Source organism: Mytilus californianus, unplaced genomic scaffold (assembly GCF_021869535.1).
Source record: "Mytilus californianus isolate M0D057914Y unplaced genomic scaffold, xbMytCali1.0.p SCAF_2, whole genome shotgun sequence".
NCBI classification, from domain to species: Eukaryota; Metazoa; Mollusca; class Bivalvia; order Mytilida; family Mytilidae; genus Mytilus; species Mytilus californianus.
In genome coordinates this window covers 78,131,624-78,158,784 of record NW_026262668.1, presented here as the reverse complement: position 1 = coordinate 78,158,784, position 27,161 = coordinate 78,131,624, and the positions used below count along the sequence as shown (strand labels likewise).

The 27,161-nt window shown below is 31.1% G+C and overlaps 1 protein-coding gene across 1 annotated transcript; it reads right to left on the bottom strand.

Annotated features, from left to right (window-relative positions):
• Positions 1 to 275: 275 nt before the first annotated feature.
• On the bottom strand, positions 276 to 27,152 carry LOC127728264 (probable low affinity copper uptake protein 2). The gene is made up of 5 exons (XM_052235550.1): positions 27,013 to 27,152; positions 21,962 to 22,031; positions 18,786 to 18,984; positions 4,719 to 4,834; positions 276 to 2,480 (listed from the first exon to the last, which is right to left on the bottom strand). The coding sequence occupies exons 1-5, from the start codon at positions 27,028 to 27,030 to the stop codon at positions 2,335 to 2,337; spliced, it is 549 nt and encodes a 182-aa protein (XP_052091510.1). The 5' UTR covers positions 27,031 to 27,152; the 3' UTR covers positions 276 to 2,334.
• Positions 27,153 to 27,161: the final 9 nt, after the last annotated feature.

Sequence of the window (27,161 nt, the reverse complement as noted above, 5' to 3'; positions counted from 1 at the left end):
AACAATACACTCTTCTTAGTCAAATGAATGGAGCATATAAATTGTTGAAAAATATAAAATGTAGAAAGTTATCATGGTAGCTAACAATTAGAATAAGTTGGGGATAATCAATTTCAATACAAGGCAATGCTTATTACTTTTAGTAACAGTATGGATAAGTTGTTGCTAGTGAGATGATGAGGTATTATTTGTTGTAGATGATGAAATGACAGACACCAAGATATGGCTTATACTCATATAGCTCATTGGGCTAAGTCAGCACAAAACTTGATAAATAACAAAGTGTAAATTCATTTAAAAGCATATTTTCAAACTTAGCAATATATAAATTAACTAAAATCTGTATCAACATTATTCTTATAAAAATGAATGATATATTAAAAAAACAAGCAATGTTGCATGTTTTGCATGAGGTTATGAAATGATAAAAAAACAATTTCTTTCATTCATATTCTTATCACTAAACTGTTAATATCACATTATTCTTATTTACAGCAATTTGTGTCAATTTATCATTTAAATATTTTAATAACGATTTTTTTTGAACAGGTTGTCTTTTGCTTACCATGACATATATCAAAATTGCAACCAGTTTTCTTGTTATATGATTGCTATCATATAACATTAGTATTAAGTTAAAATGGAAGCACAAAATGATAAAGTTGACTTTGTGGCTATAGATATCAACCCACTGTAGGATCTTAAGCATTTGTATCAAATCTAAGATCAATATAAAAGTGTCATAACTCTTGAATTAACTTATCAAAATCAATCTTTGACAGCCTATAGTTAATGGTTAATGGTATTGTGTAAATGTTCTGATCATGCACATCTTTTTTTATTCAGAGACTTAAAAATGATAAGCTTAAGATATCAAAGAACATAATTGTTAATAGCTAAAGTAAATATTCACCCATTTGTTACCATCCTCATGATTGTGGAAAAGTTTCATTCTAAACCCAACACCAAAAAAAAAAAAAAATCATAAAACATGGTTATAACTGTAAAGTTTTGCACTTGACTGGATTGATGCTGATACCAGTAAGAAACCACCCAATAAATGCATTTCAATATCCTATAATATGATTGCAAGTTCAAAAATATAGATTTTAATATACAAAATGGATACTATATTCAAATTTTTCTTTATGAAAAATGACAAAAAAAACCAAGTTTTATGGGAATATTTCTTGAAATGTGGGTAGTGCACAATTAAAATATGTGCATTGTCATCTTTAAAATGAATGCAAAACAATTTGTATGGCTGATTTATATTCCAATTAAAAATTTGTGAGTTGATTACAAATAGTTTTTAGGGGCCTCGGTGGCCGAGTGGTCTAAGTAGTTACTACTGTAATCACTAGCCAGTCAACACTGAGGTTGTGAATTCGAACCCCGCTCGTGCGGGTGCACTAGACTCCAATCTTAATTGACTAGGATTGTCAGTTTTCCTATCAAAAGGTCGGTGGTTTTCTCCGACGCTCTGGCTTCCTCCACCAATAAAAACTGGCCGCCACGAAATAGCCCAAAAGCGGTGCTTAAAAGTGGCGTTAAAACACCAAAAATAAAAAATAAAAAAAAATAAAATAGTTTTTAAAACATAAGGTCCACAATTTTAGTATGTGTGCAAGCATTTTAATAATTGGTTTGAAAACTATTTAAGTTAATTACACCATGGAAGTATTATATTGTCAATATAATACTTCCATGATTACACAAAACAGATTACCTCACATGAAACTCGATACAAAATTTCAGGAAGCTCAGATTTATAGTTCCTGAAATGGGATAAGCTGTCAGGCAGAGGTGATTAGATATCTTGGTGTAATCAGGGGTGTGTGGAATTTAACATCGGTGTTAAATTTCATACACCCCTTTACAAGATAACAAATTAATTTCTAATGACAAGTTCCTTTAATCATTTTTATACGGGGTGTACAATGGAAAAATTTGTTCTTCCACTACACAATTTTACATACTATGGTAAAAAACTTAACATTAAATAAATTTGACATTGCTGGGTATATGCACAAGGACATCCCTTGTTTACCGGCTTTCCTGTGGCATTTGCCAAAACGTATATGCCTTTTTTTTTACCATTCACAGAGAGGTCTGATAGTTTATTCCTTCTATTAAATGCAGTTGATTTTCATACTTGGAGGTAAATAGTTAAGCTATGGTGAGGTTTTATTTACATCCAAATAGTTAAGTAATCAGATTGTAAGATTTTTACTTCAAAATGAATACAGCAATATATCCCCTCCCTTGGTATGGTGGTATAAATATATAAACAGTTGACTAGTTACAATAAAAGCAAAAAGGAACACAAGATCACTACATTATAACATCAGATTCTGGTGTCTCTGTTAAAGTGTTTATTTGTACCGAACTGTTGCTCCTCACAGATGGCGCTATTGTTGGATACTTCAGATGAATTCTGTTCTTCACAGTACCAAACAGAAAATGTCCTAATCCAGCTCCTGTAAACAAGAATAAAAATGAAATATTTGTTGTATTTGAATGATACTTTTTTCGCTGTTTTGGACTGTCCCAGAAATATCAACTATCAGATTTGTCATTAGACCTCTGGTCATGCACAATTTACATTTTGACAGTGATCAGGTAATGTAAACTCCTGTTGCATGAAATAATGAATGTGTTCCATAAATACAACATACTGCTATTACGACCACCTAAACATTCTTTTATCTGCAGGTATATTTGAGATATATTCAATAATAATATAAATATGACAATCTATGAAATAAATTGTAAGATTTCTTTGCCTGTTATGGTCTATTATTGTTGTAGTTATTCTGCAGTTTTGTTCTTTAACATATACATGTATTATGATCAACATATTGAAGAGAACTCGTCAAATCTCTGCTTTGGTCTTTCTTCCTTTTGTAGGGAGGTGGGAGCTTTTGCTCCCTTTCCAATACCTCATTGTGATTTTGAGATCAAGAACAGCAATAAAAACACTCTACCTTTGCTTAAGACATGTACATGTAAAGGTTTTTTTGTCATGAACTCATACACCATATAATTTTTTACATAAGGATTTTGTTTGATTCTATTTAGGGAGCTACCATTTGATTTTTATCAGGGGCTAGGATGAAAAATTTTGTCCTGTATTTTTTTTTAGTTGTAATCTCTGTCCTGACTTTTTATTTTTCACTTTATTTGGTCCTGTCTTTTTTTTTTATTAGTTTATCCTGATTTTTTTACATAAATTGTCATCCTGCCTTTTTTTTTTAACTCAAAAACTCCTGTCCTGCCTTTTTTTCAAACTGCCTTTTTTTCAAATTTCATCCTAGCACCCCCCCCCCCCCCACCCCATAAAAATCAAACTGGTAAATACAAAGTTTTGATTGTTTAAATATACACTTGTGATAGACAAAAACAAATACTTATTTCCATCCATTTTATTATCCATACATTATAGGAGATAACAGCTACTAACCAGACAACAAATATCCTCCTGTCCATACAGTATAGGACATACATCTACTAACCAGAAAATCACAGATACTCCTATCCATACATTATAAAACATGACATCTACTTACCAGACAACATTAATACTTCTTATATTCATTTTTATATGACATAACAGCTACTGACTAACACAGATATTCCTATCATACATTATAGGACATAACATCTACTAACCAGACAACACAGATATGTCTGTCCATACATATTAAGACATAGCATCTACTTACCAAAAAACAATAATACTTCTATCCAAACATTATAGGACATAACAGATACTTACCAAACAACACTGATACTTCTATCCAAACATTATAATACATAACAGAATCAGATACTTACCAAACAACATCGATACGTTCATCCAAACATTATAGGACATGACTGATACTTACCAGACAACACAAATACTCCTATCCAAACATTATAGGACATAACAGGTACTTACCAAACAAAATAAATACTTCTAGCCATCCATTATAAGACATATCATCTGCTTACCAAACAACACAGATACTCCAATCCAAACATTATAGAATATAACAGCTACCTATCACACAAAACTATACATTATAGGACATAACAGATACTTAACAGACAACACAGATACTCCTATCCATACATTATAACACATAAAAGCTACTTACTAACAACACAGATACTTCTAACCATACATATTCAGAAATAATTACCAAACAACACCCATATTTCCTATCAATACAGTATAGGACATAACAGTTAATTACCAGACAACACAGATACAACTATCCATACAATATAGAACATAACATCTACTTACCAGACAACATAGATACTCCTATCCATACATTATAAGACATAGCATCTACTTACCAGACAACACAGATACAACTATCCATACAATATAGAACATAACATCTACTTACCAGACAACACAGATACAACTTCCCATACATTATAGAACATAACATCTACTTACCAGACAATGCAGATACTCCAATCCATACATTATAGGACATAACAGCTAATTACACGACAACACAGATACAACTATCCATACAATATAGAACATAACATCTACTTACCAGACAACACAGATACAACTATCCATACATTATAGGACATAACAGCTAATTACCAGACAACACAGATACAACTATCCATACATTATAGAACATTACAGCTAATTACCAGACAACACAGATATAACTATCCATACAATATAGAACATAACATATACTTACCAGACAACACAGATACTCCAATCCATACATTGTATGACATAACAGCTAACATGATAAGAAATCCCAGGATAACATTTATGGTATGTGTAATGAATGCTAAACAGTGATACTTCAATCTGAAAATTAAAATAGAATATTTGTCAATTGACCAGAAACCCCTGATCCATGAGCACCATGGTTGTATATTTAAAAAAAGCATAACTCCAGAATGATATAAAATACAAACATGAAAATGAGGTCAAGAGACATAATAATCCAGTTGTCCATGTGACATATTTCAGATATTTGACATATATAGGTTGCATTTCTGTAAATATTTACAATGCAATTTCCCATAGGAACTCCTTTTACGGCTAAAACTGTACCACTTTTACTATGAAGTTTTGAAAAAAATCATATCCTAGAATAGAAAGTTCACATGCACTACAATTTTTTTCAAAGGTCAAAATATAGGGCTGTGCGGCATATTTTCAACATTTATATGCCCCGAACTTCTAAGAGTTTAAACTAACACTAAATTTCTTAACTATCCCTACCTTGACTAGGATTACCGCAGATTTCTATATAAACAATATGCATATGTATATTTACTGGTAACATTCCCAAGTTATGTCTCTATCAGATGAAACCTAGAGATCATAACTGGGAACCAGTATGTAAACAAAATTAATTATCTATGAATATTCTATATCCCCCCCAAAAGAGGCGTGGTTTGAGAAACAGTTGTATTTACAAAGTGCAACCTATACAAACATTTATTCCAATAGAAAACTCTCTAAAAACACTTTTTCTCACATTAATACTTATTTATCAGAATTATAGCCTTAAAGAAATCACTGCATAAACTCTTAAGTTTTCTTTTACTGTTCATTTGATACCCCCTCCCCTGTTTCAATTTTTTAAAGAATTTGAAAACATGACTTTAAATATTGCCAGCTTACCCTATTTGCATGTTTTCTGATATGAAATGCCTAGAACCTGTTTAAAACTGTTCTGATAACATATTGAAAGCATTTCAGAATACTGTAAATGTTATGTTTAGCAGTCAATCATTCCAACATTCAAGATTATAAAAAGTATCAAATCCTGCCTGTGTCTCCAGTCCACATTTTACTGTATGCCTATTTGTCAATGAAAGTTCACAATTTCTGCCTCAAATGGTCAGTTTAGAATTCTTGTCACAACAGTATCATCTCTAAACATATATCTGACATAATTTAGCTAATATATGAGCTAGAAGTGTTAAAACAAAGCCATATTTGCAATAGTTGTATGTATGCAGATACCAGTCTGATGTATAAATTCACTTAAAATTTTATAGAAATGACTGCTAACATCTAATTTTTGCATAACTTCCAAGCACAGTTATTGTTTTCTATATAAAGACTGTTAAAATCATAAAATCATAGCATTTACAAGTTAAATTATTTGTTTTATGACCCAGGGGGTAGGCAATTTTCTCTGTTTTTTGCCCCTGGGGCCTCAAATTTCCTAAATTATTCTGCTGTTTCTAGCAATATGGAATATTTAGTACATATTCAGGATAGAACACACTATTGTAAGTTTTGTTGAGATATTTTTGTATTTCTAGCTTGTATTTTTTATGCCGCGGTGACAAAAAAGCAGATTTAGGTGTTACAGCTTATTTTTGGGTTATCGACAGGACAAAAACACCCCACCAATAATATTCAAGAGGGATCTATGAGTTTCAATGACTGCGAAGAGTAAATATAAGCACTTCTAAACAATTTAACTTACAAATATGCATATATTATGAATTTATTTTGCATTCAGGGCTTTAAGTAAACTATGCATACTGTAAACTGTGAATTTATGCTGAGTCATCATAGTTAAAGCCCAGGATTTTCTCAATCTTCATGAAATATTTCTAAAACTTCATATTTAAGTTAACTTCTTTAAAATCTGTGAGACAAACCAAATTTGGTTAAATTCTGTATTCTCTTTTTTCACCCAATATAGGTTGCATTTCTGTAAATATTTACAATGCAATTTCCCATAGGAACTCCTTTTACGGCTAAAACTGTACCACTTTTACTATGAAGTTTTGAAAAAAATCATATCCTAGAATAGAAAGTTCACATGCACTACAATTTTTTTCAAAGGTCAAAATATAGGGCTGTGCGGCATATTTTCAACGTTTATATGCCCCGAACTTCTAAGAGTTTAAACTAACACTAAATTTCTTAACTATCCCTACCTTGACTGTAGGTTACCACAGATTTCTATATAGACAATATGCATATGTATATTTACTGGTAACATTCCCAAGTTATGTCTCTATCAGATGAAACCTAGAGATCATAACTGGGAACCAGTATGTAAACAAAATTAATTATGAATATTCTATCTCTCCCCAAAAGAGGCGTGGTTTGAGAAACAGTTGTATTTACAAAGTGCAACCTATAATCTGTACAGTGTTTAAAGTAAATTGAACTGAACAAGAGTAGTTGGCAAATGTCATTAGATTTTCTTCAGTTTTCTGATTTAAGGTTAATTTTATAAAGAAGCTGAATTCAGTAACATATGATATAGCTAATACTTTATTCAGAAACATTATCTCCAATCATGAAGAAATGAAAATATGCTACTGTGATCATATAAGTTATGTTCAAGCTCTTTTACGGTATTATCATCTAATACACATTAATAATATCCCAACTGTATAAAGTAAACTGGAATAATTTCATTCACACAAAATTTTCAAGCAAAAGATTTGTTAGTAGTACTACTCTCAATTTTTTTTAGACAAATTCATCTGTTTATATCTATAGACAGCTAGGGAGATACACATTAGAAAACAATTTCCCAGAAAAATAAGTCTTCTTGACCTTTATATAATTGTGTTCTCTAACATCTTTAACCAGTAATTTAAAGCAATTTTGTCACCTAATACCTCTTTTGTACATCAATTTCAAGAATAAATTATATATACTTGTTGGTTAAAAAACTCTTCTGTCTGAAAATATCATTACATTCACTTGTAAAGTGACAGTTTTCTCTACAAATTTCCAATTTGATGAGAAAATGCAAAAGTCAGTCAACATAACACCAAAACCAATATAACATAGACTTCAGAGGGAGAAATTATTTCTTCTCAGAGGCTACAGAAAACAATTTGACCTGCTAGTGAATTACATAAAAGTAATCTTGTGAAAGATTTCATCAAAATTCATTGAAATAAGATATATCTATTATCTATTAAGACAACATTTATGAATGCTTAAATGTTGAGGATGTCACCATCAGTCAACAGATGAATTCAATTTTTGAATTAGTTTAACATTTGTTGCTTAAGCACACCAACTTTTTAGCAATATCGTACTTTACCTTCTCTAATCTTAAATATTTAGCACTTGAAAAAAACTTTAAGACTAAGCATGCATCTCAAAATTAAGTCCAAAGGGCAAACGAAATATTTGAAAATATGGAGTAATGGTCCCTTTTTCTAGCTTAATTTTCAAATTAAAATTTAATGGCTATCATCACAATGTATCAAAGCCTTAACAATGATTAGATATGAAATAAGTATTTTTGCTTAAATATTGTCATATCAGCTTTCTTAATTTTCAACCAATTCGATGAAAAAATACAAATTTCAATAGTTTTTTAAGAACAAAAACATAAAGCACATGTATCGACAACAAAGTGTAACTAGTGAATCTTTTTGCAAAAATTATTCAGAAATAGTCCCATTTCACTTTTTACATATATATACATCAGCTTTAAACACTGACTTAATATTTGGGGAAGAAAAAAGGCCATGATTACAGAATTTACTTCTTACTTTTTCTATTTCCCCATCCTAGGCATAAAAGCTTTGTAGTTGCAAAATATAGAAATAGAAATATACTATTTCTCAGACTGTTTATGACGTCTTTACACTAAATCTGTTGGATGTTTACTGATTGGAACTTTAATAATTCTTGGAGAACATGAGTTACCGGTATTTATTAGTTGTAATTGGCATTGAATTTTGGTAACTGTGAGTACTCTAATATCTGTGCTTTGTATCTATCATTTTCAAGTTACATTTGTAGTTATTTTTTGTGCTTTGTACTGATCTATTGAGTTAATCAATCCATTTACAACTGATTTTTACATCGTGATGACCTTGAGGTCATCCCGATGTATTGCTATCGCCTAGATTTCCATTATGTAAATTAGTTTTGGGTTTGTAACCGATCTATAAACATGATAAATACGCGCACATAAACGAGTGCAAAATAACATTCCTTAACGTTTGATATAAATACATCTCTTCAATGAATACTGATAAAAATATTTTTGTTTACAACATAAATTAATAATATTCTGTAATTGATTTTGCGGGAAAATATGAATGCCTACTCGTATCCAATCTTAGAAAAATCGAATTTTTACAGAAAAGTGTCCACCATGCACTTGCATTGCACTATTTTTAGAATAGTAGAATAGAATGATATACAAATGGATTCAAATCATATATATATGTAACTGTTATTTTAATATAATATAAACAACAACTCAGTGTATACTGATTTGTATCACTACAATATAATAGTTATTACGGTGAAGTTGAATTTCCTGTCATTTATTCATCATCCACGCACGAACTTGTCTCAGAAAAAAATATATCTTTGTACATTAACCTCAGTTTTAGGTAAAGAGATATGTTGTTTTTTTCTGAGACAAGTGCTTTTGACCATCCTCAAGAACTTGTGGTCATCCGATGTTCAGTACTTCAGTACTTTGATTACAGTTTGTTCTTATGCTGTGCTGTTAAACCACTGTTCCAGATTAGGTGGAGGGTTGAGCACTCACAAACATGTTAACACCACAACTTTTTTTTATGAGCCTTACCCAAGTCAGGATCCTGTAATTCAGTTATTGTATAGTTGGTTATTATCTGTAATATTTTTTATTCGTAAATTGTTTTGTTATAACTTAGGCTATTCATTGTCTCCTTTGAATTGTTTTACATTTTGTCATGTCAGGGCCTTTTATAACTGACTTTCTCTTATGGTTTATAACTGACTTTCTCTTATGGTTTATAACTGACTTTCTCTTATGATTTATAACTGACTTTCTCTTATGGTTTATAACTGACTTTCTCTTATGGTTTATAACTGACTTTCTCTTATGGTTTATAACTGACTTTCTCTTATGGTTTATAACTGACTTTCTCTTATGGTTTACAACCGACTTTCTCTTATGGTTTATAACTGACTTTCTCTTATGGTTGTGGCCTGTCATCTATTTGCTGCATAAAGAGATATTTCACTGCACAGATTGTGATAAGATTGGCTAAACAGCATCATGAAACAATATTGTGACATTTCCATTGGCTACTCGTTATGGCCATTGATGACTTTCAAAGTCAAAACAAAGTACATTTCCGAGGAGATATGTAAATTCTTCAATATCATTTCAAAACACTCACATTTTTTATCTGAAAATCTTCTTTTTTCAAATTTTATTATACTCTGGACTGTACAAAAAATGTAAAAATGTTGGATGTTAAAGTTTGACACCATAATGGGACATATTTGGTATGTGCAAAAGATTTGATCAATGAGATGCAGAATTTTCTATTTAACACAAAAATGATGTTAACCATAAGAGAAATAGGTTTAACAACTCTTGATATTGCTTGATATCAACTCTTGGTAATTGATTTAAATAGTAATAATAAACTCGCCAAAGGCTCATCTATTACACTTTTGAAATAAATAACTTGAGTTGATATCAAGCAATATCCAATTCTCACTTGTAATGAAACCTATACAATTTTAATATGGTATGGGTTAGTGTATTGTTGAAGGCTGTATGGTCACCTATAATTGCTTACAATCACATCATTTGGACTCTGATGGATAGTTGTCTCAATGGCAATCATACCACATCATCTTGTTTTTATTTTAAACAAAGTTACTTATTCTATAATGAATATTCATAGAAACTAATCTATATGGTCAGAATTTGTCCCCAAAAAGGATGTTTACACAGAAAGTTGATTTTATCACAATCTATTTGCAACTAAATTTATTCTTAGGTGATGAATGCACACAATGTTAAATAAACCAAGTTAGTTACCAATTTTAGCAAAAACAAAATGTCATAATCAAATTAAACAACATTACAAATAATAAGCCAAATCATTTTCTTCAAAAGTACAAGTATAGTGTTAAAAAAATTTATGATTAATAATTACTAATATGATTGAAGTGCAATATTGTGAAATCTATATATTATATTATTCAAATACAACCAAAACCATACCAAATCTATCATTTTTTTGTCTGTTCATAACTTCACATTGCCTTTTCCACTGTTTATATTGTAACAAAATAAGAGAATTTCTCACATCCTACATCTTCAAGGCAAACATGCTAAAAAATACCTTTTTAATGTAATATTTATAGTGTGAAACAAACCATCACATTAAAAAGAAATGTATAAAAAATTTCTTTCAGTATATATAATCAGAACTTTTTAGAAAAAGCTTGAAATGAAAAGACAAAACTTATAAAAAATCATGGCAATTTGATACCTGATGTTGATTATTTTCTATTTTTTTAACATTTATCTTCATTTAAAAAGCTTAAACAAAAAATCACTACTAAATTAGAAATTTCAGGAAGTTTATTGAATTTCCAAATACCAGATGGAATAAACTGCACATTAAATTGGGTTTTAATGTTTAATTTCCTAACAAAACTGGTGGCAGTTGAAGAGGTTTAGCTGAATTTTATTGAATACTGGAAACACAATATTCTAAGTCTTGACATTTTTTACTGTTGCACAGTCATTTAGGTATACAAGAGTGCACACGCTGAAATGTCTCGCCTTCTTTACTAACCATTGATATTATGTTGATAGTCCTAAATATAAACCTTTACTACAACTATCAACCTTACAATCATTCAATACACTAAATATAGTTGACCTATTGCTTATAGTTTCTAAGAAACAGACTTAACCAAGAAAACTAAACATTGACCAATGAACCATGAAAATGAGGTCAAGGTCAGATGAACCATTCCAGGCAGACATGTACACCTTACAATCAACCTATGCATTAAATACAGTTGACCTATTGCTTATAGTCTCTAAGAAACAAACTTAACCATGAAAACTTAACATTGACCAATGAATGAACAAAATGAGGTCAAGGTCAGATGATACCAGCCAGACAGACATATACAGCTTACAATCCTTCTATACAAAAAATATAGTTGACCTATTGCTTATAGTTTAAGAAAAACAGACCAAAATAAAAAAAACTAAACATTGATCAATGAACCGTGAAAATGAGGTCAAGGTCAAATGAAACCTGCGCGACTGCATATAGATCATAAAATATTTCCATACACCAAAAATAGTTGACCTATTGCATATAGTATTAGAAAAAAAGACCAAAACTCAAAAACTTAACTTTGACCACTGAACCATGAAAATGAGGTCAAGGTCAGATGACACCTGCCAGCTATACATGTACACCTTACAATCATTCCATACACCAAATATAGAAGACCTATTGCATACAGTATAAGAAAAACAGACCAAAACACAAAAACTTAACTATAACCACTGAACCATGAAAATGAGGTCAAGGTCAGATGACACCTGCCAGTTTGACATGTACACCTTACAGTCCTTCCATACACCGAATATACTAGACCTATTGCTTATAGTATCTGAGATATGGACTTGACCACCAAAACTTAACCTTGTTCACTGATCCATGAAATGAGGTCGAGGTCAAGTGAAAACTGTCTGACAGGCATGAGGACCTTGCAAGGTACGCACATACCAAATATAGTTATCCTATTACTTATAATAAGAAAGAATTTAACATTACAAAAAATCTTAACTTTTTTTTCAAGTAGTCACTGAACCATGAAAATGAGGTCAAGGACATTGGACACACGGAAACTTCGTAACATGAGGCATCCATATACAAAGTATGAAGCATCCAGGTCTTCCAACCTCTAAATTATAAAGCTTTTAAGAAGTTAGCTAACGCCGCCGCCGCTGCATCACTATCCCTATGTCGAGCTTTCTGCGACAAAAGTCACAGGCTCGCCAAAAATCATTGTAAACTTTCTATTTTTTGACAATCTTTCATCAAATGCATTTCATACAGAAATTGCTTAATCTAAGAATAAAATGCTTCGCTGGGAGCAGCTTGATACGACCGCAGAGGTCGAACCCTGAACAGTTGGGGCAAGTATGGACACAACATTCAAGCTTGATACAGCTCTGAATTTGGATTGTGATTAAATATTTGACACAGCATAGGTTTCTGACACAGAAAGAATGTGGTCTAAGAACTTGAATTTTTTTTATTTACCTATTATGGTCCAATGTCCAAAATCAAAATACATGGTTAGATTCAGCATATCAAAGAACCCCATATATTCAATTTTTGTTGAAATCAAACAAAGTTTAATTTTGGACCCCAACTTGGACAAACTTGAAAACTGGGACCATAATCAAAAATCTAAACACATGTTTAGATTCAGCATATCAAAGAACCCCAAGAATTTAATTTTTGTTAAAATCAAAATAAGTTTAATTTTGGACCCTTTGGACCTTAATGTAGACCAATTTAAAAAACAGGACCCAAAATTAAAAATCTAAATACACGGTTAGATTTGGAATATCAAAGAACCCCAATAATTCAATTTTTGATGAAATCAAACAAAGTTTAATTTTGGACCCTTTTGACCTCAATATGAACCAATTTGATAGCGGGCCCACAAATAAAAAATCTAAATACATGGTTAGATTCAGCATATCAAAGAACCCCATATATTCAATTTTTGAAATCAAACAAAGTTTAATTTTGGACCCCAATTTGGACCAACTTGAAAACTGGGCCAAAAATCTAAAATCTAAATACATGTTTAGATTCAGCATATCAAAGAACCCCAAGAATTCAATTTTTGTTAAAATCAAACTAAGTTTAATTTTGGACCTTTTGGACCTTAATGTAGACAAATTTAAAAAACAGGACCCAAAATTAAAAATCTAAATACACAGTTAGATTTGGCATATCAAAGAACCCCAATAATTCAATTTTTGATGAAATCAAACGAAGTTTAATTTTGGACACTTTTGACCTCAATATGAACCAATTTGATAGCGGGGTCCACAAATAAAAAATCTAAATACATGGTTAGATTCAGCATATCAAAGAACCCCATATATTCAATTTTTGTTGAAATAAAACAAAAGTTTAATTTTGGACCCCAATTTGGACCAACTTGAAAACTGGGCCAAAAATCAAAAATCTAAATACATGTTTAGATTCAGCATATCAAAGAACCCCATAAATTCAATTTTTGTTAAAATCAAACAAAGTTTAATTTTGGACCCTTTGGACCTTAATGTAGACCAATTTGAAAACTGGACCCAAAATTAAAAATCTAAATACACGGTTAGATTCGGCATAACAAATAAATAAATGTGGTCAAAGATTTTAAAAATCTAATGTGCTATACTGTGCAATTAAAGATTACTTCTTGAAATTTTTTCAATATTTGAAATTTGAAAAAAAAATAATATTTGAAGAATAATTCTTTTTAATTTCTGAAATCTGAAATGAGAAAAAATTGACCCCCCACAATTTCTTTTTACCCCCCCCCCCCCCTTTTTTCCCCAAAAAAATTCTTTCCCTCAAGATATGGTCATAATCTCAATCAAATTTGCAATGGAGTTTGCAACCATAATTACCCATTTAAATTTACCATAGTGCTAACTTAATCTATTTTATTATAGAACTTAAAATATAGTGTCAAATCTTTCATATGGATTTTTTGGTAAAAAAATAAGATGCAACATTTGCAGATATTTTTACTGGTCTTCCTTTATAAATATGCATTTCTTTAAACATAATTTAAAAGCAGTGTAAGGGAAGTAACCAAAACGTTGTATTTGGATTACCTCCCTTACACTGTTTTAAATTATCTTAATTGTTCATTAACCATTACTTTATTCATAATTTAAAAGCAGTGTAAGGGAGATAATTTCAATGATGTATTTGATTTATCTCCCTTACACTGCTTTAAATTATGTTTTGTACTAAAGTATTTGTCCATTAACCAGGACAACCTTGTTTTTCCCCCTTTTTTGCCCCTAATTCCTAAACGGTTTGAGCCATAACCCCCCAAAGCAAATCCTAACCATCCCTTTGTGGTATGGAAACTTGTAGTATAATTTCAGAGAGATCCATACACCGTTCCACAGTTATTGTCTGGAAACTAGAAAATGCTTATTTTTGACCCCTTTGTGGCCCCTAATTCCTTAACTGTTGGAACCATAACCCCCAAAATCAATCCCCACCTTCCTTTTGTGGTATTGAACCTTATGGTAAAATTTCAAAGAGATCCATTCACTTAAACTATAGTTAGAGTGCGAAAACCAATGTGTCTTCGGACGACGACGACAACGAAGCCAACGTCATACCAATATACGACCGCAAAATTTTTTTGCGGTCGTATAAAAAAGTTGGTTGAATAATTACTTGCTGAAAAAATGATGAAAAGATTTCTTTAAACTTGCATCCTTTGACCAGAAAAGACCTAGTTTACCTCAAGTATTTGTACTCACAAAGATTTTTAAGATAATGCAATGCCATGAATGTAAAGTATCCTTTATAGCACAAAATTTAGAACTTTTTATCAATATAACAAGTTTTTGCAAAAAATTCTTCTTGTATATCTACTAGTATGCAAAAAATTATCTAGTTGTTTTGATAAATTTTAAATTGATTACATTATGATTGCTTAATGTGCAGAGGCAAAAAGTTCATGCACATTCAGGACAATTGAAATTGAGATTGCCTTCATGTTATGATCTTTTTTTGCACAGTATCTATAAAAGACTGAAAATTCTTGAAAATATTAGTTATGAGCTTGATCACTACTGTCAGATGTGAAGTACACAGTGATTTGCGATCATTCGCCAAATTCTCCTGGAGGCTTAATATTGCTATTTAGAGGGCCCACAGAATTAACATACTATACTGAGTAAGGAACCTGTTTCAGTGGTTGTCGTTTGTTGATGTTGTTCTTAAATGTTTCTCATTTCTGTTTTTTATAATAGATTAGGCCGTTGATTTTCCTGTTTGAATTGTTTTACACTAGTCATCTTGGGGCCCTTTATAGCTTGCTGTTCAGTGTGAGCCAAGGCTCTGTGTTGAAGGCCGTACTTTGACCTATAATTGTTTACTTTTTTCACATTATGACTTGGAGGAAGAGTTGTCTCATTGGCACTCATACCACATCTTCTTATTTCTATGAAGTGGCAGTTTTGTTACCAGAAAAGCATGTCAAAACAAAATTTTAATGAAAATGGCAATTTTCAATAAGAAACTATGAAAATGACGGAAATTTTTTCTGTAAAAAAAAATAAAATTTGACCAAAATCCGAATTTTCCGTTTTGGTCAATGATCTTTCAGTTTAGGTCAAGTCTGGTAAATATGACTGTTTCCGAACCCTGTTCCAAAGTACATGTACCTTTTATTACTTTTGCCTAATCTTGGGTTAGTAGTAAAAGGGGATCATTTTTGAAAGATATGAGTTGTCACCTCATGTTTAATTTCATCATATACCGTTATATCAGCTGTATAAAGAAGACTAGAGGTAAATGTTCTGCTCATTCATATGTTCAGTGTGCAGACAGAATCCAGAATTTATGACCTCATCTTTTTCAACTTTAATGAATTCTTAATACATGTACCACTTATTATGCAACATTGAATTCAGTAGAATTTACTTCCATATATAATTACCTGGTAACTACAATTAGAAAACTTAAATGTCCATTCTACAAAAATGTAATATAACAAAATCAGAATATTATTTTACATTCATTTTACGCTATCACTTGAGTAGTAAATAGACACTTCAACTATTTTATGGAAGTGGCAAGTACCTGAGCCATCCAGTACCCCCATCCTTTTCATATATAATATATTAAATATCATAACATAAACTATTAACACAGAGATATGTCTCGCCTATTTGTTATTTTGATAATGCAAATGTTGAAAGTAAAATAGCAATACTTTAACATGTAAGCTATGCAAATATTCAAAGTCAATGAACCATGACTTAAGGTACAGGGCTAAACAATCTCTATGGAAATCATATGTGCCAATGCTAATACAACTGCATACCAAATACCATTGACTTTTCATAAGTTGTTCCTTTTAAACAAACCTAAACACAAAAATTTACTTGTAAACTTTGTAAAAGTTTCAAAGTCAATGAATCATAATGAGGGGTTGGGGTTATATAATCTCCATGGAAATGAAACTTGCAAATGCCAATACATTTGCATACCAAATATCAATGACTTAACATTAGTGGTTCATCTTAAACTGACCTAATCACAAACTAATACATGTAAACTAAGCAAAAGTTTCAAAGTCAATAAACCATGACTGAGGGGTAAAGACCAAATATTCACCACAGAAATGAGATGTGCTAATGCTTATACAACTGCATACCTATTATCATTGACCTACCACTAACGGTTCCTGACCTGATCACAAACTAATACATGAAAACTAAGCAAAATTTTCAAAGTCAATAAACCATGACTGACGGGGTGGGGCCAAATAATCTACATGGAAATGAGATATGCCAATGCTTATACAACTGCATACCAAATATCATTGACCTACCACTAGTGGTTCTCCATAAACTGACCTAATCACAAACTAATACATGTAAACTAAGCAAAGTTTCAGTTAATAGACCATGACTGAGGGGGTGTGGCCAAATAATCTCCATGGTAATGAGATGTGCCAATGTTAATACAACTGCATACCAAATACCATTGACCTACCACCAGTAGTTCACCATAAACTAGACCTAATCACAAACTAATACATTGTTGATGCCACCGCTGCTGCCGGAAACATACCTATGTCTCGCTTTTTGACTCTGTCAAGGCGAGACAAAAATCCTAACCTATCATATATTTTTTTACAAAAAATTGACCTAGAGCTATAATACCTTACTTCATGGCGAGATAAATAGATTTGACAAATATCTGATGCTTTTAAATTGTACAACTGTGGTTTTAATCTCATTTAAACAAAACACATACATCAGATTTAGTAGATTGAGATACTGTACTTATGATAGAATCAGCAAACTTATCATATACCGATATTTAATCTAAATTTATTGTCATTATCATATATCATGAAGCTTGAAATAGTAACCTATTCAAGCTGCTCATCCATACCTAATATATAGTAGGTGTCCTTCCCGAGCTATAATTTCTCAATAAAAGCTGATATTTTAAAATTTTTGGTTCACCAGGAAGTTATGTGAAATCTGTATTGGAAACACTGACCAATCTGTAGAATAAGGTCACAGTGAGGGCAACCCTGTCTGAAGGATATGCTTTACTGGTAACTTACAATAATTCTATTCACCAAATACAGAACTTTTATTATTCATAATAATTGAGAACAAAAAAATCATGTGATACAAAGTAAACAGTTTTTCTATGCAGTCACTGACAACAGACAAATGCAAAACTTCACAGCATCTGTAAACTAGATGTATAGTTAAGTATCAAGGTCTTTTACTTTCGGAATAATAAAGCTTTATACATAGGTCTAAAGCTGTCCCTTGATTAACATTCTTATGTCTTGCAGAGATAAAAACAGATGATTAAGTTACACTACTTCTTTGAATATAAAAAAAAATGATAATATATCTAAATCTATAAAAGGAAAAAGCTAACCATCTATCTTTATGATATTCAGATTGGCTGTATAGAGGCCATCACAGTTTAAAATCATTTTCAAGAATACCATTTAGCCAGTTTGAAATTTTCACCAAAACTTAGGTGTGACAGTATGCATTTGTCTCTTGTACCATTTATTAGAAAAAGTTAAATGTGTCTTTATCTTAATAATAACAACCATAACAGAGTTACAACATGTAAAAAAGAGCCATCTGTTATTTACAAAAAAGGAGATATTTCTGCTTAAAAAAAGTTGTTGCTTTCAAGACATTTTTTATCTGTCTATTACCTACCTCCTTTTTCTTATGCTTTCTATAGAAGATGGAATCAATAGCGAAGAAAAGAGAGGAGCTTTATCTTGACTGTGTGCATCTGTTTGGCCATATGTAAGTGGATGTTGTCTAACTCGACTCTCTAAATACAGAAACAGTACTCTTAATCCTTCTAAACATAATGTAGCTAGTCCTATTATAATACAGGCACAAAACAAATCTGAAAAAAAAAAAAAATGTTTTAACATGTTTATTTACAATGCAAATGAAACTAGATGTGTCGGAACAACTTGAATGGCCCTGTCTCAAAAAGTTGAAAAATCTGCAATTTCAACAACACATGTGGACACAAACATGCATGGATAGAATCCAGCTCTCAAGACCAATACTAGTTTGAAGAAAAATTTCCTTGATCAATGAGTAGTTAAATTTCAAACTATCAGCAAACAGGAAGTGGATGTACTGCAGATCTAACAAGATGTGTTGAAACGACATGAAAATCAGAATAGCGGAACGAAACATAAACTTGATCTGTAACTCATCATGGTAGACTTACATATAAAAAATCAGCGCAAAATCTGAAGGCGTGTAGAAAAAAAGTCTGTATAACTGTGCTTTCAACAATTTTCAAGATCAAAACCCGTAATTTCGGCAAAAATCAGCAGAGCGGAACAAAACTTAAACTTGATCTGTTCACATCATGGTTAACTCACATACCAAAAATCAGCCCAATATCTGAAAGCGTTAAAAAAAAAGTCTGTATAACTGTGATTTTCAACATTTTATCAAAGTCCAAAGCCCATAATTTCGGCAAAAATTAGCAGAGCAGAACAAAACTTTAACTTGATCTGTAACTCATCATGGTTAACTTACATACCAAAAATCAGCCCAATATCTGAAGGTGTCTAGAAAAAAATTGTGTATAATGGTGTTGCGGAATGACGGAATGACAAAATGATGGAATGACGGACAAGGGTAAAACTATATGGCCCCGACAACTTTGTTGCAGGACCATAAAAACCCTTACATATTTGGTGCATCCATATTTTTCTGGATTTACCAGGGTACCTTTATCAGGAACACTCAATCCGCTAAGGATATATAAATACTTGTATGCTTGAGAGCTATATAATCTATATATGGAAACTTAAAAGAATAGACAAATCCACCTACAGTCAAACTAGCCTGATAGTGTTAGTTTCTTCATAATTTCTACATTTATCAATGGAACAAAATAAGAAAGATATGTTATTTATCACATTGGTGCCAACTAGTTAAATGAAGGCAACATCAACTTTAGTTTTAGAAACTGAATAACTATCACTAAAGAGTAAGGTTTGGCACACAATAAAACCTTGTTAACCAACCATTTTCTCATAGAAACTTCTAGTACCTCAAGTCAAAGAATAATACAATCATTTCCAATTTATTACTTTGGTGCATGTTAATTGGTTTCAAATTTTGCCAGTGATTTTAGACATGAAACTATGTTGGAGTTATATTCATTTTATACTATTAACAAATTTAAAGACTTCACTACCTTTTGCATCTTTGTTATACTGGTCCTTTGATTTTCATTGTCTACAAATAGAGTCCCTAGTGTGGAAAGTGTATAATTTGCAAATTTTTTTCATACACCTTCCAAATTTATTTCTTTATATTTTATGCATAAAAAAGTAAGTAGAGGAATGAAATAACATGTAAAAAAATTTTGGGGCATGAATTTTAAGGTAAAGTAGCAATTTGGTCCAGTTTGAAAAGGTCAAAAATTAGTATGTCTGAAGCTGTCAAACTGAATTACAGACCCCCTTAACATAAAATTATCCATATTTAGAGTTAGAGCCGATAGACTTTTCTATAATTTTGATATAATTTGTCCCAAAAGTAGTTCACTACACTGTAAAAATCTTTTTTGGAAAGAGCAGGTGCGATTTTTTTAATTTTCATTTTTTGTCTAAAAAAATGCACTACGAAAAAATAACTGTTCTCGGGCCTATACTGCTTGTTTCAGCAGTGAAGAGAACAGGGTAGTTAGTCAACATCTAGCTAGAAACAATGTGTTAGACTTGTACATGTTTAGCTGTGCATAAAGTGTGTTGATTGTGCATGGGGTATTTTGAAGGACCAAAAGATGTATGGGGTTAACTGAATCTTAACCGTGGAACCCTTTTGGTAAATTTTTATTGGTTAAATGGTTAAACTAAAGAACTGTAAGAGATAGACATGGGGTCTTTAGTAATGATCATGTTTCCTGAACTACTTCAATAGTCAATGGTCATCATTTTTCAAATTACACAAAAACAGAAAGAGATATTGAGAATCTAATGAATGAAAAATGTTCTAAATGACAAAGCAAATTGCATGAAATATAAGGAGAGTCCAAAGGGGTATTCCCAGCCCTATAAAACCACATATTTTCTTGCTTTTTATGTCACGATGAATTGAATGATCTATAGGGTGAGTCCCCATGGGTCATCCCCACCATTGACATTTGAGAATTTTAATAAATTAGAACAAGAATGAGATATATACCCACCCCTTTATCCTACTTATTAGCTTTTAATGTGTTTTCTGCATGCATTTTCAATCATTTATCATCAATTTCTTCATCTATTGTCTGAGCAAAACATTTCAGATTTTTCTTCAACGTAATGATGATTTTATAATAGGACATAACACTAGTCTGTCTCCAAATATTCCCTTTTATTAATAATATTCCTAGAAGTGTATAGGAGGCAAGATAATATTAGTAACACATCATGATAGTGACCCAATACAATATATATATGGGGTCAGTAAATTCCATTTGGGGTCCAAGCTTCTCACCCCATATGGAATTTACTGACCCTGTATATATCATATAAGTTCACTAGCACACTGTGTAACTGTAATAATACACTGATCTCACAAAGATAAACACTAGCACACTGTGTAACTGTAATAATACACTGATCTCACAAAGATAAACACTAGCACACTGTGTAACTGTAATAATACACTGATCTCACAAAGATAAATATGTAAATACATAGAAATTTATCTCTATCACTTCAGGAAACTTCAGAAATTTTTTTTACAGCACAATGTTAAAATTGATATACATTTAATTGTATATCTAATACTCAGACTCTAAGCTATGACAATGTGCAGCAGAATCTGAATAGCTTTTGTACTAACGGTAAACTGATACTACCTACCTCCATTGTTCTTCACTGATATACCCTCAAATAACAAATTTTCAATTGAGACTTTTGTAGTGAAATATTCCTGCAAAAGAACAGAACACTTGTAATCATTGTAGCATTATAATACTATTTTTTCCTTATATGAATGTTCAACAATGAAGTAGATGAAAGATTATTTATCTCATATTTTTTCCAAATATTTGATACATAAATGATATCAATCCAGTCATATGTCCTTAACATTGGTGACTGTTAAAGCTCTCATTATGTGGATACTTGACAGTAGGGTATCTAGTTTCCTTTATCATGTTTATAAAAACATTTTATTTAACACATTAAATTATATATCAAAGCATTGTTGTTGCTGTGATTCAGCTAATAATTTAGCTAGTCTGATATTTTTTCTTTATACCAACTCTTGTAAAACATTTCAGGATGGCCATCAAATTTGGGATAAATGATTTTTGCCCAAAATGTTAATTTGTGTTCCGACACAATTTCTATTAAAAAAGCTAGAGAATATGCCAAGAGAAATTCTAAAATCAAAACTTTAATAAAACAAGTGAAACTGCTAGCTACTGCTCACTGATGATACCCCCACCCAAATATTTGACGGTAAACAGGAAGTTGTTGAGTGATGAATCTGAAAACACATCACACGGTATAGCTGACTTATATAAAGCCAGAAACCAAATTTCAGAAATCCTTGTATAAATGTAGTTCCTGAGAAAAATGTGACGAAAATTTTCAACTTGGATGTCATGTGTAAAATGATGTAAGTGTTCGGTAAACAGGAAGTTGTTAAGTGATGAATCTGAAAACACATCACACGGTATAGCTGACTTATATAAACCCTGAAACCAAATTTCAGAAATCCTTGTAATGTAGTTCCTGAGAAAAATGTGACGAAAATTTTCCACTTGGATGTCATATGTAAAATGATGTAAGTGTTTGGTAAACAGGAAGTTGTTGAGTGATGAATCTGAAAACGCATCACACGGTATAGCTGACTTATATAAACCCTGAAACCAAATTTCAGAAATCCTTGTAATGTAGTTCCTGAGAAAAATGCGACGAAAAATATTCATGGGGCGGACGGACGGACTGATGGATGGACTGACGGATGGATGGACAGACAGAGGTAAAACAGTATACCCCACTTTTTTAAAGCGGGGGTATGAACTTTTTTAAAGCGGGGGTATAAAAACAGACTACACAAGGGTGAAACATAGAACATTGTTTTCATTATTAATTACCAGAATTATCTTCATTTTTAATATCTATATTCAAACATAGGTATACTATTTTTCTTACTCATGTTAGGATCTTTTATTGATTTATGATCAAAATTATATGACACTGTAGATGAATGGTTTTTAAGGTTATTTACATTTCCATAATCTTACTAGAAAGTTTTATTCTATTGCCCAAAGAATGCTCAACATTGTTCTTTTGATATTTCAATTTTAGAAGATGCACTGATTTTTACAAACATTCCTGAATTTAATAATTTTGATATGGATCGAAAGAAGTATTTTCAAATTGAAGTTTGACTTTATATTTACAACAACAACAAAAATCAAGACTAGTAAACAACTCTTATTAAAGTAAGTGTTCCTTCTTCATTGGGAAAAATTCATTTCCTGTGTTCAAATAAACATGTATAAAAATTCGTAAGGGTTCCGCGGAACCCAGTGTCTCGCCTACTTTTGCTGTTAGTCACAGCCTCAACAAAAATAGGGAAAAATTATTAAAAATTTTCCTCGAGATACTATCTTTTGATTGTAAGAAGCTTCTATCCAAGTTTGGTAAAAATCCAGGATGGTTTATGAATCTAATAAATGTTTTAAAAACTTTAACTGCAGACTGTATGTAATGTTAACTGGAAGAAAACTAAGTCCATTTATAAGTATTATACGGAAAAACAGGAAATAAATGTTTACAAAATTTCCTTCTAGATACTAGCTTTTGATCATAAACAAGCTTCTGTCCAAGTTTGGTACAAATCCAGGATAGTTTAAGAAAGTTATTAAAACTTTAAAAACTTTAACCACAGAGTGAATGTAATGTTAACTGGTAGAAAAACTAAGTCCATTTATAAGTAAAATACGGATAAACAGGTTTGGTTTTTTACAAAATTTACTTCTGGATACTATCTTATGACCATAAACAAGCTTCTGTCCAAGTTTGGTAGAAATCCAGGATAGTTTAAGAAAGCTATTAAAATTTCAAAAACTTTAACCACAGAGTGAATGTAATGTTAACTGGCAGAAAAACTAAGTCCATTTATAAGTAAAATACGGATAAACAGGTTTGTTTTTTTTTTTTAAATTTACTTCTGGATACTATCTTATGATCATAAACAAGATTCTGTCCAAGTTTGGTAGAAATCCAGGATATTTTAAGAAAGTTATTAAAATTTCAAAAACTTTAACCACAGAGTGAATATTTGTGGACGCCGCCGACGACAATGACGACGACGGAATGTAGGATGGCTATGTCTAGCTTTTGCGACAAAAGTCGCAGCAGGCTCGACAAAAATACTTAATAATGTTAAATAGCAGTATGATGGGGAGTAAATGCTCAGGTTATTGTTATGCAATTTTCTTTATTGTTTCAAGCAAATTATTTATAATTTAATTCAAATTACCCTCAATTATTGACTAATATCAGATGATCTCAACACAGATTTTACAAGTAAATTGGACCCTGCTTGTATTTTCTAATAGATATTTTATTTTTAATTTTTTCTTTGAAAAAACTACATCTTATTAATCCTTTATCATTCACCTTTAACATATAATTTACAAAATCATTGTATTTATTGTATTTTAGGTATACTATTGAGGCCAAGAATTGTTTATTAAGTTTTACAAGAGATATTTACTTTAGTCAATTAAGATTGGAGGTGATTCCAATTATTACTCACATCTTTGAGTGTAATTGTTTGTAAATCACACTGATATTGTATCAGTACTCTTATTTGCCTTAGAAAAGAATTGAAATAAAAGTATTTGAAAGAATTATGTGGAGATCCACTTTGATAACAATATACAGATTGAACATAATTTTATTACTTTAATTGCTTTTAAAATACTTTCATAATTAATAAATTTGATATCTTTAAGTTACTGTTTCACATTAATTCATAAATAGTAATATTTAATGAATTTTGATTTACAATGGAACTATATGCAAGTGTATGTCTAAATTAAGTAGCTGTATAACCTCTCTTTTCTTAATTTTAGGACAAATAACATGTCAAAAGTTAGCAATAGAATATAAAATGGTGTTTAATAAGCTATCTGTAAATCATTAACCATATCATTAGCTGTATGACATGTACTCAATTCAGAATTTAAAATATTCTACACCATCTTTAAATCTGGAGTGACCACATACGAATGTAGATCCAGCAAGGCTTGATAAAAATAATGACTACGGTATATGCTTAGGCAAATTAAGATTTAAATTTACATTTAAAAAAATTTGTAAGGGTTCCGCGGAACCCAGTGTCTCGCCTACTTTTAGCTGTTAATCACAGGCTCAGCAAAAATGAGGAAAAAAATTAATAAAAATATTCCTCTTTATACTATCTTTTGATTGTAAGTAGCTTCTGTCCAAGTTTGGTAAAAATCCAGGATAGTTTATGAATCTAATAAATGTTTTAAAAACTTAAAACTGCAGACTGTATGTAATGTTAACTGGAAGAAAAACTAAGTCCATTTATAAGTAAAATACGGAAAAAATGGAACAAAATTTCCTTCTAGATACTAGCTTTTAATCATAAACAAGCTTCTGTCTAAGTTTGGTACAAATCCAGGATAGTTTAAGAAAGTTGTTAAAATTTTAAAAACTTTAACCACAGAGTGAATGTAATGTTAACTGCCAGAAAAACTAAGTCCATTTATAAGTAAAATACGGAAAAAATGGAATTTTTTTTTTACAAAATTTACTTCTGGATACTATCTTATGATCATAAACAAGCTTCTTTCCAAGTTTGGTAGAAATCCAGGATAGTTTAAGAAAGTTATTAAAATTTCAAAAACTTTAACCACAGAGTGAATGTAATGTTTCCTGGCAGAAAAACTAAGTCCATTTATAAGTAAAATACGGAAAAAATGGGAATTTTTTTTTTACAAAATTTACTTTTGAATATTATCTTATGATCATAAACAAGCTTCTGTCCAAGTTTGGTAGAAATCCAGGATAGTTTAAGAAAGTTATTAAAATTTCAAAAACTTTAACCACAGAGTGAATATTTGTGGACGCCGCCGACGACGACGACGACACCGACGGAATGTAGGATCGCTATGTCTCACTTTTTCGACAAAAGTCGAAGGCTCGACAAAAAACCATAAACATGTTTTGTCTGTTTCACCTCCCTTTGTTCTATCAGCAGGAACTCTCAGAGACACAAATTTCAAATTAGACTAATTAGGATAACTGTGACAAAATTTTGGTTTCAATTGGCCCACAATGATTTTTGATGAGAAGTTTTTTTTAGATAAAGGATGACAGGACAACAGACCCACTATAAATGAAAATAGCTCACAGTAGCTGCAGAATCGTAGCTCACAGGTCCTTATATTTTTTAACAATTGTCAATAATATCATAAGGACACATGAGCTACGTACAGTTCCGCAGCTAAGTTCACAGTTGCCCTTTGGCTTTTTTCAAATTCGAAATTGAAATCTCTTGTATCAACATAAGCACTCAACATTAAACATGTAAGGGAAAATGCAGAAATGTGAGTCGTCTATTGCCTAAATTATTTTTTTTAATGTTTTTTGTGTAGTTTCTTTTGGTTGTTACATAAGTGGCATATCCCCAATGTTTATGTCACAACTGTATGTTATCAAATCATCAAGTTTGCTCCTAAGTCAAGATTCAAGAATTTTATTAACCAATCATGGACCCTCAAAGGGTCATATACTCAAAATATTACAATTCCATAATGATTATCATAGGACATAGCATATCATAGTAGTAAAAATTTTATTTAGCTAACAGATTGAACATAGAATGTAAAATTTTATGGCTTATTATAAAGACCACTCACTGGCATCATATGCATCATTTTGTCGTTGAAAATTTTCCTATAAGGAAACTTTTACTCTCTACTTATTATCATTTTAAATAAGGACTGATATTAAACATTCTTCCCTTTGTTTTGTCAACATTAGAGTCTCCATTTTGCAGATCATGTGA

What these genes read in the sequence shown, in the direction of transcription:
- LOC127728264 (XM_052235550.1), bottom strand. An exon ending in ATCAGTGAAGAACAATGGAG is followed by an intron (nt 18,985 to 21,961) that starts GTAGGTAGTATC and finishes TTTTTTTTTCAG; the next exon opens with ATTTGTTTTGTGCCTGTATT. An exon ending in GAAAGCATAAGAAAAAGGAG is followed by an intron (nt 4,835 to 18,785) that starts GTAGGTAATAGA and finishes TTTAATTTTCAG; the next exon opens with ATTGAAGTATCACTGTTTAG.